General features: G+C 37.2%; 2 protein-coding genes across 4 annotated transcripts in view; one reads left to right on the plus strand and one right to left on the minus strand.

The window, feature by feature from the left end:
- LOC127429339 (rho GTPase-activating protein 26-like) overlaps positions 1–19,633 on the minus strand; it is a 138,630-nt gene that overhangs the window by 45,786 nt on the left and 73,211 nt on the right. For all 3 annotated transcript variants that reach the window (XM_051678316.1, XM_051678314.1, XM_051678315.1), the window contains exons 9-11: positions 14,883–14,971; positions 7,217–7,311; positions 2,546–2,624 (exon numbers count right to left, since the gene is read on the minus strand). In XM_051678316.1, coding sequence (XP_051534276.1) covers positions 2,546–2,624; positions 7,217–7,311; positions 14,883–14,971 — 263 coding nt within the window. The remainder of the gene's footprint in view (positions 1–2,545; positions 2,625–7,216; positions 7,312–14,882; positions 14,972–19,633) is intronic.
- fgf1b (fibroblast growth factor 1b) overlaps positions 12,002–19,633 on the plus strand; it is a 93,239-nt gene continuing 85,607 nt past the window's right edge. The window contains exon 1 of the mRNA XM_051678364.1: positions 12,002–12,324. Coding sequence (XP_051534324.1) covers positions 12,165–12,324 — 160 coding nt within the window. The 5' untranslated portion in view covers positions 12,002–12,164. The remainder of the gene's footprint in view (positions 12,325–19,633) is intronic.

Raw genomic sequence — 19,633 nt, forward strand, 5'->3', positions numbered from 1 at the left:
CAACGGATGCCTGATTCGTCAGACATGTAAACTCACAACTACTTTGTAGTTGTAGTCCTTATTTAGCAACTTCTTAACAATTTATATTTGTAAAAAACACAACGTATGGGATTTATTATTTTTATTTTTTTCGGGAAATATTCATAAGGAATTGCAAAATGTATTTAAATTGCCGTTTTCTAGTCGTGGACACATACGTTGTGACTAGGGCTGGGAAATTAAAACACGTTCATTTATGTGATTAATAGTTAACTGTTTAATGTGTAAAAAAAAACAAAAAAACAAAAAACAATGCAATTAATGCAGTATCCGTTATTAAGTTGGCATATATACATTTCTAGGAGGTACACGTTTGACTTGACTCGACACAGAAGCACAGAAGATGATTGTGTGGAGCAGTGCACGCTTATTTATCACACCATGTCCCAGACATAATAAACAGCGAATGAACTGTTCAGAGAATGGAGACCTTAACCGCAAGTGGTGAGCCAGGTATGGGAAAGATACGGGCAAGCTACCGTATCTCTTCACATCGGCCGAAAACATTCACTCACTGTCATCTGAACTAGTGTCACAGCGAAACCGCGTGAGAGAGACCCAGCTTGTGTGCAACAGAGACTGAACGGCAGCCAGAGAAAATAATAGTTTTGCGATTTTAAACTTCAGCAAATTAAACTTCAGCATTCGATTTGTTTTATATTTGTATGCATAGAGTCTAATAATGCATTGTCAATGTACACTTAAGTTTATCTTGCCAATAAAGTTTGATATGAATTGAATTTGCCCATTTCATCCTATTATTAAAGAAGTTCACTGGAAAACACCTGAAGATTTTGCCCACTACAGCATGTATACATATACTTGTATCAAAAATGAACTCTATTCGCAAAAAAATGTGTACATTTTAAATAATTAAAATAAATGATGACTAACTAATTTATTGCATGTTCTTTGAGAAGAATCATACAGTAAATACAGTTTATTTATGATTATATTTTAATGCTTGTTTTAATTAGGGCTGCAACTAACGATTATTTTGATTACAATTATTAGAAAGATTATTTGAATATTCGGGCGTTTATTGCAAGATTAATCATTAGCTCTTAACCGACAATTCAGATTGTGCCTCGTGTTAAGAAGTTGTTTAAAATATGTGCTTACTAAAATTACAAATAGGATGAAAACATCTTTTAAAAATACCTCTAAATGTCCTTCACTGAATTACAGGGAAAAAAAAAATACTTGAGGATTTTTAAGTTTAATCACTAAAAAAATCACTGCAAAAAAAATCCTATGTTTGTCTAATGTTTTTAAGTGTCTATTTTTAAGAGTCTCTTGTTTTCCATTTTAAAAATATCTAAAAATCCTTAAAACAATATAAGATATTTAGACTTGCTTTCAGAGAATATATCATGAATATAAGTGTATTTTGCATTTAAGTGCATTTTTCACTTGTTTATGCATCTGCAGGTGAATTAAAGACTAAATTCATTTATATTCAAGATTATGTTCAACATTCTCTGCAACAAATTTTAATACTTTCTGCAGTATAGCTCCTCAAGTAAATGTACCTTGTTTTAAAAAGATGTTTTGATATTTACATTGGAAAACAAGCCAAAAAATCTAATTATAAACTTATTTTGTTGCAGCGTATAATGGGCTAAGACTACACTCTCTCACCTTTTTGTTCACTTGATTTCAATCCATCTTTAATTTACAAGAAACAAACTCTCTCTTAATACAGCTGTGTATCGCTGATTTCATCACGTTACACACTGCGTCACATACAGTATATTATGATTCAATACGTCACAAGCCATAGCTTTAATGTACCATGATTAATTGTGATTAATCTAAAAAAAACTGTGATTAATAGTTTACATTTTTTAATCGATTCACAACCCTAGTTTTGACTACTTCCAAAATTCGAAAGGAAACACAGAATGAATTTGCACTTGAATGTCCAGTGTCTTGTGGGTGAAGAACCTGTCATATTGAAAGTAATAGCGATGTCTCCATTTGCGATTTTGTTTCATTAGCATCACATACCAACCCTGCCAAAATTCAAATGTAATTGCAATTTCAGTGTTTATTGTGGCTGCAAAAGTGCATAACTGTGTGTTTTTAATATTGTAAATCAAAACGTGAATGTCTCTTTAAATAATTTCAACCACAGGCCTTATTATACTCATATATCACCATTCTAAAAACCCATTGGAAATTAGAAAACAAAGAAACCCATGGCTCAAAAATGCTATATTCTTCAGGGTTAAGCATAATAAAGCACTATATCATATAATACTTCACATAATCACTTATGAAGCATCCACTCAACTAAACTGTTCCATCTGAATTCAGAGGCTAAATGCCTTATCATGCATATGTATGAGACACAATGGGTCTCCTGAATATGCATTCAATATAAGAATACAGTATGCATTTTAAGTTCATCTGATGCAGTTAGAACGCAACAGTGCATGTGACAAGCTGAGAGACCTGTCGGATTAGTGAGCTAAACAAATCTATGATCTCTCAGATAAAGTACCGGTTCTCTTCCGTCCATGGCTTCCATCCACAGTCTGCGGTCTTCCTCCGATAGAGCTTGCATAGTGATCACGCCAGGCCTGAAACATGCATGCACATCCACAGGCAGGCATGCACAGGAGTACAGCCAACATGCATGCACGCACGCACGCACGCGCACACACACACACACACACACACACACACAAAGGTTAGTTAGTCTAAACACCTGATTAACCAAACATAATGTGTAAAAAATCGTTACATATAAAAGATCCATTTCATTAAACAACAAACTTTTTAAAGTTTGAATTAAAGGATTAATAATGCTTCTCTTATTAACTCTTTAGATGCTTCTTAACCATTAAGGAGTTCCCATGTATGCTGGCCACTTTTGGCCACTTTTCGGCATTATCTGGTCCAACTCAAATTACTTAATATTGTGGGTCCTGGGTAGCTCATTGGTCAAATACGCTGGCTACCACCCCTGGAGTTTGTTATTTCGCTAGTTCGAATCCCAGGGCATGCTGAGTGACTCCAGCCAGGTCTCCTAAGCAACCAAATTGGCCTGGTTGCTAGGGAGGGTAGAGTCACATGGGGTAACCTCCTCATGGTCTGTTAATAATGTGGTTTGTTCTTGGTGGGGCACGTGGTGAGTTGAGCATGGTTGCCGCGGTGGATGGCGTGAAGCCTCCACACGCGCTATGTCTCCATGGCAATGCGCTCAACAAGCCACATGATAAGATGCACGGGTTGACATCTCAGACACGGAGGCAATTGGAATTCGTCCTCCACCACCCAGACTGAGGCAAATCACTACGCGACCACAAGGACTTTAAAAAAAAAGTACATTGGGAATTGGGCATTCCAAATTGGGAGAAAAAAAAAAACCATTCGTATATGTTAACACATTTTAACTTTGTATACAAAACTAATTTTAAGCATGTAAGCATTCTGATCAAAAGGTTCTTAAGATCATGAGGAAATTAATTTAGTCAAGTGTCCAAACATATCATCTCTATTCAGTTAAAGCAAAAGTACACAAATGCACAATACACAATAATACACAAATGACACTGTAGTTTTATGTAAGCATCATGATAGAGTCACAATAACACTATCCAAACACGTTCCCATATGACGGCTTTGCTAAAAACAAAAGGGGGAAATTAACATCAAACACATCATCGCATACATTAAATGACATGATTCCTCACATTATCAGTAGTCAATGGCATCATAAATCTACCGGTCCAGTTCTATTACAATAACTCTCCCTGATGCGGCACAGCCTAACCTTGAGCCGCCAGCAAGTTAATGGTGTGTATGTGTGTGTGTGTGTGGGCTGTTTCACTGATAGAGCATAAACACATAAAAATTGTCTTTACTCGCCAACTGCTGGCTAAAATCTCTAATGTCACAGGGATAAATGAAAAGACACACTTTAGCTCTTTTACACATCTGCGCTGCTCTTACACTTTAGTTCCGGACACCGCAAACACAAGCAGAGTGACACAAACAGTAAAGCATCTGAGTGCTGCTGTCCTGAGAAATCAGCACTCTTGGATCATCTCTCGTCCAATCAGATTCGAGTACCGGAACTAACTGTTGTATAAAAATTAGTGCTGTCAGTTGATTAAAAATTGTAATCGCAATTAATCGCATAATTGTTGTAGTGAATCACGATTAATCGCAGATTTTATAAGTGCTGAAATTTTACACTATATATACTTCTTTTCCTGTCAAAATACATTTATTTCCATCTTAGGAAAGGAAACAAAACAATATGTAACAATATAATACTTTATTAACATTTTCCAAACAAAGCCTTCCACAGTATAAAGATAGAAATGCACTAAAATAGCACCAATTCAAGTAACATTAAACGTTTCCCAAAGTCTAATTGGGAGTTTGACTAATTGAAAGAACTAGTTTCCCCATTGATTGCATTTTCATTGCAATGGGCATTAAATCTCTTAAACTCTCATCCTTCACAATATTAATTTGCCAGTAGACTGTGGCTATCCGCTTTGCTACAGCAATCGTGAAGCTGCGTTCATGATTTGTGTCAGAACGTCAATGGCAGTGTCGAATGCCACTTTGAACTCATCATGAAAAGCGCATGCAGACAAAAACGTGTCATTCTGCATTTTGGTGATAGTTAGGATTTGGTGTTCTTCTGTGATCATTAAAATGTGCCTTAAATAGGCTGAAAAATAATTGATTTCTGTCATAAGTACTATCTGGGATTGTTTTGTACATCAAATAGTGCTAAGAGCTCCTTTCTCCATCATTTTATCACTGACAGGGAAGTGCTATCAGAGATTCTTTTATTTACTGAGATAAAAACCTCCTAAATCATAGGAGAGAGTGTAACAGTCAACTAGCGTGTTACGACAGTACTGTACAGTACAGTATTTGTGATAATATATTCACCCTTTGCTATATTGAAAGCACTACAACTACACATTATATGATGTTTTACCTTGTGAATTTCATTGTTTTTTGAAAATGTACAGTAATTTCAAATCAGATGACTGCAACACACTCCAAAAAATTTGAGACAGTCGAGTGTTTACCACTGTGAAACATCACCATTTCTTCTAATAACACTTATTAAGCATTTAGGTACTGAAGACACAAGTTTGTTAAGTTTAAAAAGTGGAATTTTTCCCCATTCATCGATTATGCAGTTCTTCAGCTGCACAATTGTACGGGGTCTTCGTTGCCGTATGGCATGCTTCATAATGCGCCACACATTCTCAATTGGAGATGGTCAGGACTGCAGGCAGGCCAATCCAGCACCTGCACTCTCTGCTTATTCGGCCAGTATGTGGTTTGAAGTTGTACTGCTGAAAATTCTGGGATGGCCCTGGAAAAGACGGTGCTGGATGGCAGTATATGCTGCTCCAAAATTTTTACATATCTGTCTACATTCATGGTGTTCTCACAGATGTGCGAGTTACCCATGCCATGGGCACTGACACGCCCCTGGCCCATACAGACACTGGCTTTTGGACCTGACGCTGATAACAGCTTAGATGGTCCTTTTCCTCTTTGGCCCGGAGAACATGACGGCTGTGTTTTTATTTTCAAAAAACACAGTTCCACTGTTCTACTTTCCATCTAAGATGAGACTGAGCCCAGAGAAGTCTGCAGCGCTTCTGGACAGTGTTGATGTATGGCTTCTGCTTTGCATAGTAAAGTTTTAACTTGCATCTGTGGATGCAGCGGCGAATGGTGTTGACTAACAAAGGTGGTTTACTAAAGTAATCCCAAGCCCATGTTCATGATATCCATTACAGATGAATGATGTTTTTTTAAGACAGTGATGTCTGAGGGATCAGAGATCATGCACATTCAGAAGTGGTTTTCGTCCTGCCCTTTACATACTGAGATTTGACCAGATTCCTTGAATCTTTTAACTATATTGTGTACTGTAGAGGGTGAAATGCCCAAAATCCTTCAAATTTGTCTTTGGGACCATTGTTCTCAAAGTGCTGGATTATTTGCTGAAGCATCTGTTGGCAAATTGGCAAGTCTTGAATGAACCTTGTTCTTAAAGGATTAGGCTGTTTTTGAAGGCTCTTTATATACTATGACACAACTGCCTCACCTGTTTAACATCTCCTGTTTCACATTGCCTTGTTATTTTTATTCATCAAATTGTTATTAGTCTTAAACTGCCCCTGACTCAACTTTTTTCAAGCATGTTGCAGTCATCTGATTTGAAATCATCTGATTTATAATTAATAAAAACAATGAAATTCACAAGGTAAAACATCATATAATGTGTAGTTGTAGTGCTTTCAATATAGCAAAGGGTGAATATTATTTACAAATCACTCCTTTTTTATTTTATTAGCATTTTTCATACTGTCCCAACTTTTTTGGAATAGGGGTTGTAACATGAACTAACAATGAACAGTTGTATTTTTGTAATCTTTTTAACTAACATTAACAAAGATTAATAAATGCTGTAAAAAATATTGTTCATTGTTAGTTCATGATACCTAATGCATTAAATAATGTTAACGAATGGAACCTTATTGTAAAGTGTTACCCAAAAGCCTTTTCCGCTGTGTCGCTAAAGCTCTCTATCGCTTTTCTCTAGAAAAATCTTAAGAAAGAAATGAGCATGAGTACATTGTATGTAACTTCACTCTTGGAAAAGAAAATTCCACACTTCTGGAGACATCAGAACATCATACTATCTGATAAACTTTAGGTTTTAAGTATCAAACAACATTTGAGAGGCCTCCAAAGCAATCTAGAACTCCACAGTGCTAAAAGTCCCCAAAGTTGAAGAAACATCCATTTATATGATTAATTTTATTTTGTCAGAATGCACAACTACTTTTGAATGGCTTTAAAAAAGAAACATGCTTTTTGCCTCTATAACTGTGTAATAACCTCATCTACCAGCAGGGGCTAACTGGACCATGGTAACCAGCCAAACCTTGAACCCCTTGGTCTGTGCAGCATTACTCCATCAAAGTGTACAGGACCGCAAGTTTGTCATTTGGGACAGGGCTTGACTAATTGCAAAGCATTCAGACCTCATCTCCTGCCTACAAACCCATGAGAGGACCACTTTAAAACCTTCTCACAGTTACTGCGACAGTTATGACAGGCAGGTTGTTAAGTGGACTGAAGCACCATCTGGTGGCAAGTATGTGGATTCTTGACTCACCGGTCTACAGCTTCAATGTCAAAGCAGAACCTCTTCTCAATGGAGTCTGTTTTCCGTCTGGTACAGGATTTGAGTGTGAAGCTTTCTTCTTCAACCTGAAAGATAATATCTGATTAAATAGGCCCACAGACCATATTTGCAAGAGTACTTACTTTAGGCCCTAATATTTCATTTGACAATGAAATAATAGTGGCCCCACAAAGTCCAGACTTTCATTTTTATGTAAGCCTGGACGCTTGTCAGCATAGTGTGACCAGATGTTCTATATTTACCAGCTATCCTTTTATCACATAAATTATTATTTATATACAGTATATGATCAAGTGTCTGGTTACATCATATATTTATCTTCTTAAAAGTGTGTCCACGGAATGAGGTTCAAAAATGTGGTAAGCTATTTTTATTTGAACACTTCACAACTCCTTTACCATCCAGTGACATATTAGCCGCGTGCCTCTGGAGTCCAATACCACAGTACTGTCATGCCGATCCCTAACTCCTCTCCTTCAGTGACCTCTCCTCTTACAACATAATCATTTCCATTTATCCACCCTATTGAGTGAGTCTATTGCTCCCTTCTCTGTCTTCTCCTTAGTAGTTACCTATTCTCTAGCTCTTGATCATACCGGAGAAGGTGATAATGTAATGCTAGTGTAACTCTAGCAGACTAAACAAACTATCAACTTTCTTGATGACAATTTTTTTTAATTACAATGCCCCCTATGGGCAACAGTGGATGAAATTTGGTGCGCATCCTTAAAATGTTTTCGTGCTAAAGTTCACCAACTTTTGTTTAGTTTGGACTTTGCGTTTAGAAGATATAGGTTGATAAGTGAATGACATGTCTGGACATGCCACTATATTGAGAATTATCATTGAAAACAATGGGAATAGTAAAGTCAAACATCTGGCCGCATCATTGTAATGAGAATCATCATTGAAAACAATGGGAATAGTTAAGTTAAAATGTCTGGACATGTCACTGTATTAAGAATTATCATTGAAAACAATGGAAATAGTAAAACATCTGGCGCATTACGGCAATAAAAATAATTATTTAAAAGGATGGAAACAGTAAAAGTAAAGCATTCAGATGCGTTACTGTAATGAGAATCAACATCCAGACACGTTACTGTAATGAGAATCATCACTGAGAACAATGGGAATAGTAAAATATCTGCCGCATTACAGCAATAAAAATCATTATTTACAAGGATGGAAATAGTAAAAGTAAAGCGTTCGGATGCGTTACTGTAATGAGAATCAACGTCTCTTCTTTTTCAATTCAATTTTCAAGTCGTGCTCTTAATACCTAATCTCCTGATTGTTATGCTATTTTTTTATTTTATTTTTATATATATTTAATTTTTTTTCTCAGTGTATTTTTATTCTTATTTCATGTTTTAAATTAGTTTTTTATTTATTTTTTTATGTATCTTGTATTTTCTTTCAAATGTGTATGTAAAGCACTTTGAATTGCCATTGTGTATGAAACGTGATATATAAATAAACTTGCCTTGCCTTGCATTACGGTAATGAAAATCATAATTTAAAACAATGGGAATAGTGAAAGTAAAACTTCTGAACATATTACGGTAATAATAATCATCATTGAAAACTATTAGAATATTGAAACTAAAATGTCCAGATGCGGTACTGTAATGAGAATCATCATTGAAAACGATGAGAATAGTGAAAATAAAATGTCTGGGAGCATTACGATTATGAGAATCATCATTGAAAACAATGGAAACAGTAAAAGTAAAACATCTGGGTGGATAATGGTTATGAGAATCATCATTGCAAACAATGGAAATAGTAAAAGTAAAACGTCCGGACGCGTTACTGTAATGAGAATTATCATTGAAAACAATGGGAATAGTAAAAGTAAAATGTCTGGGAGCATCACGGTAATGAGAATCATCATTTAAAAGAATGCAAATAGTAAAAGTAAAACATCTGAAACCATTACGGTCATGAGAATCATCACTGTAAACACTGGAAATATTTAAGTAAAATGTCCGGACACGATACTGTAATGAGAATCATCATTGAAAACAATGAGAATAGTAAAGTAAAATGTCTGGATGCATTTCGGTAATGAAAATCATCTTTTAAAACAATGGGAATAGTAAAAGTAAACCGTTGGAGCGATAACGGTAATGAAAATCATCATTGCAAACAATGGAAATAGAAAAAGTAAAACGTCCGGATGCGGTACTGTAATGAGAATCATCATTGAAAACAATGAGAATAGTGAAAGTAAAATGCCTGGGAGCATTACGGTCATGAGAATCATTATTGAAAACAATGGCAATAGTAAAACATCCCTACGCATTACTGTAATGAGGATCAAGGTCCGGACGTGTACTGAAATGAGAATCAATGTCCGGACATGTTACTGTAATGAGAATCATTACTGAAAACAATGGAAATAGTAAAAGTACAACGTCTAGCCGCAATGTTCTAATTAGAATTTGGGGGGTTAAATGTGCTTAAAGGGATAGTTCATCCAAAAAAATTTAAATTCTCTGATAATTTACTCACCCTCATGCCATCTGAGATGTGTATTCTTTCTTCTGCAAAACACTTTTGAAGATTTGTAGAAAAAGATCCAGCCTCAGCAGGTCCGTAGAATGTGAGTGGATGGTGATTAGATATTTGTTGGTCCAAAAAGCACAAATAGCCAGCATAAAAGTAATCCGTCCTATCTCCAGCGGTGACATTAATGTCTTCTAAAGTGAATCGATCACTTTGTGTGTGAAAAAGAACGATATTTAACCCTCTGGGTTCGACGGACGTGCCGGCGCGACCTGCTGGATGTTTTTCCTCATAACTGCGGAATATACTTAAAATACTCCGTCATTTTTGGGCATACAGATAAGTGTAAGACATCATTAGAAACTATAAAGGGTCTACTTTTATTTGTGCACACTCACAATAACAACAAAACCTTGTGCTTTTGTAAAATAAAGAAAATAAACAGGATGCGCTTTCAGCCGTCTCTGTCTCCGCGAGCATCTTTCTGAAACACGTCACAAAAATGAACTGAAACTCCACGAATATTTATCACACAAACATGAAACATATGTCTAAAGAAAGCTTAAGATGTCTACTTTTAAATCAAACAATTCAAATTTAAAACAAATATTCTCCTGCAATGTAATCTGTATGAAACAAAGCGATGTACAGTTTCTCCTGGCTCAGCTAATTATCCCTAATGTGATCACACCCACCAGCAGAGCGCACTATTCATACGGTAATGTGCTGAGACGGTCTATGCAAATGGTAAACCCCCAAAACAATGCCTTAAAAAGCATCAAATTCATTCACTTTTCTGCTCGTTTGGAAGATGGCACGCTACACAGGTGAGGAAGCTCCTGGATAGTGAAGAAGAGTTCACATTTTCCTCAGAAGAAGAGCAGGAATCCGACGATGAATGTTTGCATTTTGAATTTGATACAATTTCGGATGAGTAAGTCATTTAGTTTTACTTACATATTAGTTGACATGCTATTTTATATAAACATGGACATATTTTACTAGTTGGACTATTTCCAGACTTGCCAGCCAGGATTCAGAGTATTAGTTTTAATTACATTTAAATGTTGTTTCGGCTAAAGCAGGTTTTTAAATTATATGCTGTATGATATAAATATGATATGTAATATGATATAAAAGTAATATGAATGTTTAGATTATATTTTAACTAGTGTTTATGCTGCCTCATTTTTATCAACGAAGCTTGTGCTTGCAAATATCTGTTCGGGTGTAAATGTGTAAAATGTGCTGTAAATATGCCCATATTAGAAAATCAGCATATTTTTTGAAGGATTTGATTTCTGAAGGATCATGTGACACTGAAGACTGCAGTAATGATGCTGAAAATTCAGCTTTGATCACAGGAATAAATATGCATTTTACAATATATTCAAATAGAAAAGTTATTCTGTTTCACTGTTTTTGCTGTATTTTGGATCAAATAAATGCAGCCTTGGTGAGCAGAAGACTTCTTTTAAAAACATTAAAACATTTTACAGATCTAAAAACTTTTAAACGGTAGTGTAGGTCTAAAGTTTTTAAGTAAAGTCTTTATGTAAAGAAAATGTATAGTCAGATTACTTCTTTTAACTTAAACTACAAACAATACATTCAATCATTAAGTCTCCTCACATTCATTCTCTCTCAGGGGAGGGCTCTCGTCAGGTGTGAATCACATCAATATTCATGATCATTCACGCCTCCTCGCATATGGCCTTTCTAACACTAAAAGTGTCTTACAAAAGTTAAATGACTATATTGTTTTGTATGATTGAGTGATCAGGATGGTTTTCACATCATTTTGTAGCAAAAACTCTAGGCTACAAGATCCAGTTCTCAAAAGTCTTGTGAACAAATGTTTAGTATGTGTTATATGGCCTTATTTCAGTGACTTACAATTTTTGTTTTTTCAAAAACCAAGCATAAACGTTATTTTCTCAAAAATACAAACATGTATATACATGTTGTTCACATATTATTGTAGCCCAGTTTGTGCTGAATACAGTGTTATCAGAATTAAGCCATTAATATGTTTTTAAGCAACTGAAAATAGCACAAATGTCAAGGCATGTCAAAACTTCTCCAGAGCCCAAAACACCCTCAGACCCCAGAGGGTTAAGCAGCCGCTTCCAGCCAGGCATTGACGAGATGGCCGAATTTACCCAAGTGCTCCTGTGACGTAAGCGTGTTGGCACGTTCCTTCGACTCATGGGTTGTGTGTCTGTCACGCGTCAGTTCATGTGCCATTGCGCTTACATCATGGGAGCACTCGGGTAAATTCGGCCATTCATCAACATCTGACTGGAAGCGTTCTTTTATAGTTAAAAAGTGCAAAAATATTGTTCTTTTTCACACACAAAGTGATCGATTCGCTTTATAAGACATTAACGTCACCACTGTAGATAGGATGGATTACTTTTATGCTGACGATCTGTGCTTTTTGGACCTACAAATGTCTAATTACCACTCCCATTCTAAGGACCTGCTGAGCCTGGAACGTTTTCTACAAATCTTCAAAAGTGTTTTGCAGAAGAAAGAAAGTCATACACATCTCAGATGGCATAAGGGTGAGTGGATTATCAGAGAATTTTCAGTTTTGGGTGAACTATCCTTTTAAGTGTCCTGAAAGTAATATAAAATAATGGTCCCAATTGTAGGCTCTATGTTCTTTATGCAAAATATTTTCATATTTATTTATTTTTATATTTATTTGAGGTTGAATACGACAAGGACATTTTCTTGACAGATTTTGTGAGAATCACCCCAAAGTATCTTTTAAAACTTATTTTGTGCTCAAGCTTCAATATGCTTAAAGGATTCGATCTGTTTGTCAGTTTGTCTCATTGTTTATACACTAAACTAGCTTCATGTTTACATTCAATTGAAACTTTTTGTTAGCTGTAATAGTTTGTTCAGTTCTATTGAAATATGTAACAGTTCAAATAGAGAAATAATATGACTCTGTATACATATAACCCCAATAAAACTGTGTTTTCTGTTTGCTTTTCCCCTGTGGTTGGAAGATATTTGTGTTCAGTGGCGGGTGGTTGTGTGTGGTGGGACTGTAATCGGCCCGCCTGCAGTCACTGGTGTGAGAGTCACGCTATTGACCATGTGTGTGTGGCTGTGGAGAGCAGAGTGGGCAAAGTGCCAGATGTCAACACTAGTGCCAGCTTAACGATGCAGTATGCATCTCCTCTTGCCAAGATAAGAGGCTGGTCAGTGGCATCATGGGGAACAAGCACCACGACCAGTGCCAGCATCCAGTCCCCAAAACAAAGGCCACACATGCTGCTGAGTGAAGAGCTGAGAGAGGAATTGCACCAGGGACATTTTCTCTGAGAAAGGCTCCTTAAATAATCATTTAAATACACTGCAAAAAAAAATATTCTTGAAATGTTTTAGTATTTTTGTTTGCAGAGAAATCTAACTAAATTGAGTGAGGTTAGGGTTAGGGTTAAAACAAGAAAACTTTGAATTAAGCTTATTTTTCTTTCCACATTAACAAATAGTTGTTATATTTCATTTTATAAATATAAAAAACTCATTCAATTTCTCTGAAAACAAGACTTAATATGTCATTTTTCTTCTCAGGTAAATTTTTGATATTTTTACTGGGAAAAAAAAACAAAAAATACTGTATAAGAAAATGATTTTTTGTAATGTATAAAAATAAAGCAAAACAAATATTATGAAATATAAAATCAAATAGTGTGTTCACTAAAAGAAATAATTTCTTTATCAGTATTTTTGTCTTGTTTTCCACTCAAAATATCTGAACATCCTTAAAACAAGACACATTTACTTAAGATGCTAAATTGTGTAAGAAATCAAGTTATTTTTGGAGAATATATCTAAAGTGCCCATTTTCAAATTATTAAAAATTACAAATATATATATTTTTTTTCTTGTTTTACATAAGCAGAAATCTCAGTAAATTTTGTTAGATTTATACTTAAACAAGTAAAACAATTTGCTGATGGGGTAAGAAATGTAAACTTAATTCAGAATATAGTCACTGAAAACAAGTCGTATTATCTTACTGGAAAACAAAACAAAAATACTGATTAAAGATGTACTCCACGATTCCTGAGAAACACTGTTGATATTCGAACTCAACTGCCAAAACAAACACACCCCTCCCTTCAGTGCTTCTTTTTTTAGTTTATATTCATCTGACCTTTTTCTCTTTGTCTGTTTCTAAGCCATTTGTCCTCCTTGGAGTTTAGAAAGTTCACATCAGCCAGATTTGCCATCGCTCTTCTAATGAATTTCCCTCTCGCTCTGCCCACACCCCCATCCTGTGCACGCGCAAGAACCACCCCCTGTTGCTGATTGGCTGGAGTAGTGTTGTGTGGATCGGTCTGATCCACTTTGTTTTTGTTCCATTTACAGAGCCAGGGCCCACCCACAGAACGGACAGCTATCAGACTGTGACGAGATATTTGCAGAATTTGACAAAAAGTGTATTGGATTAGAACTAATGAATGCACCTTTAAGAAAGACTTCGCTGGAGTTCACTAGTTCGAATCCCAGGGCGTGCTGAGTGACTCCAGCCATGTCTCCTAAGCAACCAAATTGGCCCGTTTGCTAGGGAGGGTAGAGTCACATGGGGTAACCTCCTCGTGGTCGCTATAATGTGGTTCGTTCTCGGTGGGGTGCGTGGTTGCCACGGTGGATGGCGTGATGCCTCCACACGTGCTATGTCTCCATGGCAACGCGCTCAACAAGCCACGTGATAAGATGCGCGGGTTGTCGGTCTCAGACATGAAGGCAATTGGGATTCGTCCTCCGCCACCCGGACTGAGGCGAATCACTACGCGACCACGAGGACTTAAAAAGCACATTGGGAATTGGGCATTCCAAATTGGGAGAAAAAAAACAAACAAAATATAAGTACTTTTGTCTTGTTTTCCAGTAAAAATATCAAAACATCCTTAATTAAAAGGTAAATGGTGTTTCAAATGCCTTTCACCCAGAAACTGTGTAAACATCAATTGGAAAATGAATTTACATTGGACTAAAAGACCCAAACATAGAGAGGGGGCATTGCATCATTTTAGAAGTCCACTGCATGTCACTGGATTATACGAGTGAGAAAAAGAAATAGAAAAGGTGCACTTACATTTTTACCCCCAGAGAGAAGCATAGTCATACGTTTGGGCTCTCGGTAGTAGATGCAGTAGTACTTCACCCATGTGGAAACAAAAGAACCTGAAAAAAAAAAAAAAAAATTAGCCACATATGTAAAAATATTGTTAGAATGAAAGGATTATCTGCATAGACAGTAACATCTTGTATCAATGTATCTGATTACATAATTTGAGTCAAAATGCAATGCATCGTTTACATAATTTAATACTAGATTATACACTGCCTGGCCAAAAAAATTATAATTTGCATACTCTAATATTTCATGGACCACCATTAGCACTGATTACGGTGCGCATTCGTTGTGACATTGTTTTGACAACCTTACGCAACGTCACAACATTTATTTCAGTCCAGAGTTTAATACATTTTTGGCTGAGATCTTGTATTGATGACGGGAGAGTCGAACCACTCTGTAAAATCTTCTCCAGCACATCCCAAAGACATTCAATGGGGTTAAGGTCAGGACTCTGTGGTGGCCAGTTCATGTGTGAAAGCCCAATGAATCTTGGCATTGTCATCCTGGAATATGCCCATGCCATCAGGGAAGAAAAAATCCATTGATGGGATAACCTGGTCATTCAGTACATTCAGATAGTCAGCTGACTTCCTTTTATTGCCGCATAATTTTGCTGAGCTTAGACCTGACCAACTGAAGTAGTTTTTTCCGATTAGCCTCACTTACAAGTGGCTTTCTTGTGGCAACGCAGCTGTTCAGTCCCAATCCTGTTGGTTCTCGTCGCATTGTGCATGTGGAAATGCTCTTACTTTCACTATTAAACATAGCTGTGAGGTCTACTGTTTGATTTTTTACAATGTGACTTCAAGCATTTTAGTGATCTCCGATCATGATCGTTCAAAAAAAATTCCAACCACATTTCTTCCACAAAGCTGACGGTTCACCACTATACTTCCAGGTTTTAATAATGTGTTGTGTTGGACAGTTCTTAACCCAATTCCAGTGATTTCAGCAGTCTCCTTAGTTGTTTTCTTTGCTTCATGCAGGCCAATAATTTGCCCCTTCTAAAGCACAGTAACATTTTCTAAGACCATGGATACATCTTCCGACATGGTTTTTTAAGAAATGAGAAGCTATGGGGCCTGGGTAGCTCAGCGAGTAAAGATGCTGACTACCACCCCTGGAGTTCGCGAGTTCGAATCCCAGGGCGTGCTGAGTGACTCCGGCCAGGTCTCCAAAGCAACCAAATTGGCCTGGTTGCTAGGGAGGGTAGAGTCACATGGGGTAACCTCCTCGTGGTCACTATAATGTGGTTCGCTCTCGATGGGGTGCGTGGTGAGTTGTGCGTGGATGCCGCAGTGGATGGCGTGAAGCCTCCACACGTGCTATGTCTCCGCAGTAACGCGCTCAACAAGCCACGTGATAAAATGCACGGGTTGACACGGAGGCAACTGAGACTTGTCCTCCCCACCTGGATTGAGGCGAGACACTACGCCACCATGATGACTTAGAGAGCATTGGGAATTGGGCATTCCAAATTGGGGAGAAAAAGGGGAGAAAATCCCGCAAAAAAGAAAAAAGTAATGAACAGCTACACACTGCATCAGTTAGGGTTAAAAGAATTGTTGCCAGCTGGAACATATTAATCACTGCAGTACTGATCCAATCATAGGCTCTTAAATATCTGCTTATTTAAATCCAAATGGCGACTTTTTTTTGGGCCAGGCAGTGTAATTGTATATTAATCCCCAATGAATTATGGAAAAGTCATGTAGATTAATAAAATCTTACAAATTATGGAAATTTCTATAGTGAATATAAATTTTTTCTAGTCTTGGTTTGCTCTAAAATATTTTATTGGCTACATATATTACTAGATATTTTAATTTTGTTTTCTGACGTAATCTAATTCATATAAAAACATACTAGACTACAAACATATACTTATTTAAAGACTGCGATACTTCAACCGCTTCTGAAGAAGCCTTCATTAGTCCCTTTGGTTGCTAATAACTATAGACCAATATCAAAATTACCTTTCATATAAAATATTATAGAGAAAGCAGTAGTGAAGCAACTGTTAGAGGTAGCGAAGAATAACAATATTTTTGAGAAATTTCAGTCAGGTTTTAGAGAAGATTACAGTACAGAAACTGCCCTTCTTAGGGTGTACCAATGACTTAATGATGGCAGAGGATGCTGGAGAGTGCTCCATTTTAGTGCTGCTGGAATTCACTGCAGCGTTTGATACAGTTGATCATTCAGATTTAATTGATACATTGAAGAGATGGTTGGGAATATCTGGGGTGGCGTTAGACTGTTTTGTTTCCTATTTGTCAAATAGGAAATTTGTAGTATCTGTTGGAGATGAGATATCCTCCTCTTCAAAAATGAATCGTGGTGTTCTGCAAGGATCCCTGTTAGGGCCAATTTTGTTTCTCTATTCAGTGCATTCAGAAAGTATTCATACCCCTTCATTTTTTATAAATGTGTGTTGCAGCCTTATCCTAAAATGCTTTAAAAAATGTATGTTTTTCACATCAATCTACAATCCATACTCCATAATGACAAAGAAAAAAACAGATTTTTGATAACTTTGCAAATTTATTAAAAAGAAAAAACTGAAATATCACACTGACATAAGTATTCGGACCCTTAACTCAGTACTTAGTTGAATCACCTTTGGCAGCAATTACAGCCAAGACATTTTGGGTATGATGAGACAAGCTTTGCACACCTGGATTAGGGGATTTTCTGCTATTCTTCTCTGCACATCCTCTCAAGCTCTGTCAGGTTGGATGGGGACCATCAGTGGACAGCCATTTTCAGGTGTCTCCAGAGATGTTCGATTGGGTTCAAGTCCGGGCTCTGGCTGGGCCACTCAAGGACATTCACAGAGTTGTCCCTAAGCCACTCTTGCGTTGTCTTGGCTGTGTGCTTAGGGTCATTGTCCTGTTAGAAAATGAACCTTTGGCGCAGTCTGAGGTCCTGAGCACTCTGGACCAGGTTTTCATTAAGGATATCTCTGTATTTTGCTGCTTTCAGCTTTCCTTCAACCCTGACAAGTCCCCCTGTCCCTGCTGCTGAAAAACACCCCCACAACATGATGCTACCACCACCTTGCTTCACCGTTGGGATGGTATTGCGCAGGTGATGAGTGGTGCCTGGTTTCCTCCAGACATGACACTTGGAATTGAGGCCAAACAGTTCAAACTTTGTTTCATCAGACCAGAGAATCTTGTTTCTCACAGTCTGAGAGTCCTTTAGATGCTTTTTTAAGCTACTGGCTACTCTGCCATAAAGCCCTGATCGGTGAAGTGTTGCAGTGATGGTTGTCCTTCTGCAAGTTTCTCCCATCTCCACACATGATCTCTGAAGCTCAACCAGAGTGACCATCGGGTTCTTGGTCACCTCTCTTACCAAGGCCCTTCTCCCCTGATTGCTCAGTTTGGCTGGGCAGCCAGCTCTAGGAAGAGTCCTGGTTGTTCCAAACTTCTTCCATTTAAGAATTATGGAGGCCACTGTGCTCTTGAGAACCTTCAATGCAGCCAAATTTTTATTGTAACCTTCCCCAGATCTGTGCCTTGACACAATCCTGTCTCTGAGCTCTGCAGGCAGTTCCTTTGTCCTCATGGCTTGGTTTTTGCTCTGATATGCATTTTCAGCTGTGAGATCTTATATAGACAGGTGTGTGCCTTTCCAAATCATGTCCAATCAGTTGAATTTGCCACAGGTGGACTCCAATCAAAGTGTAGAAACATCTCAAAGATGATCCAGAGAAATGGGATGAACCGGAGCTAAATTTCAAGTGCCATAGCAATTGTCTGAATGTCAATGTGATATTTCAGTTTTTTTCTTTGTAATAAATTTGCAAAGTTATCATAAATCTGGTTTTGGTTTTGTCATTATGGGGTATGGAGTGTAGATTGGTGTGAAAAAATAATAATAATTTAAAGTATTTTAGCATAAGGCTGCAACATAACAAAATGTAAAAAAAGATGAAGTGGTCTGAATACTTTCTGAATGCACTGCATATGTTACCTCTTGGTTCTGTGATTCAAAAATACAACATAAATTTTAATTGCTATGCAGATGACCTACAGTTATATTTGTCGTTGAATCCCAATGATCTGTCTAGTTTAAATGGTCTCCAAGATTGCAAAGGCACAAAAACTATATATGCAAGGCATGCAATGCATAGGGGCGCCATGCAAATGGGGGCGCCAGAGGCTCACTAAAGGTGGTACAGTCGGCCTCCTTGCATTGGTTACGAATTAATTTTAGGGTTGATTTCAAGATTTTATTAATTACATATAAGGCATTACATGGGTTGGTGCCAGATTATTTAGCAGAACTTTTAAGACCTTATGAAACAGTTAGACCTCTTAGATATTCTTGTCACAAACTGTTGGCTGTTCCAAGATCCAGATACAAAACAAAAGGTGATGGAGCATTTGTAGTGAAGGCCCCACGATTATGGAACAGCCATTTGTACTTTTTCATGTCAAATCATATAAATTTTGTCCATCAACAGTACACTGTCACTTTAATGAAGCATGAGCAAGCTACAAAAATAGACTCAAAGCCGAAACACCCACTGCACTGCAACCCACGCGACGCTCAAGCTATGCTCTGACGTGCTGCTGCTGATTCCCATGTGAATACTCTAATCTGTTAACATGGCCACAGAAAAAATACACTCTGGTCACTCTTGCGATATGAAGTAAGGATTAGAACCTGACATACAAATAGAAAATCTGCACCAG

Source organism: Myxocyprinus asiaticus, chromosome 38 (assembly GCF_019703515.2).
Source record: "Myxocyprinus asiaticus isolate MX2 ecotype Aquarium Trade chromosome 38, UBuf_Myxa_2, whole genome shotgun sequence".
Taxonomy (NCBI): domain Eukaryota; kingdom Metazoa; phylum Chordata; class Actinopteri; order Cypriniformes; family Catostomidae; genus Myxocyprinus; species Myxocyprinus asiaticus.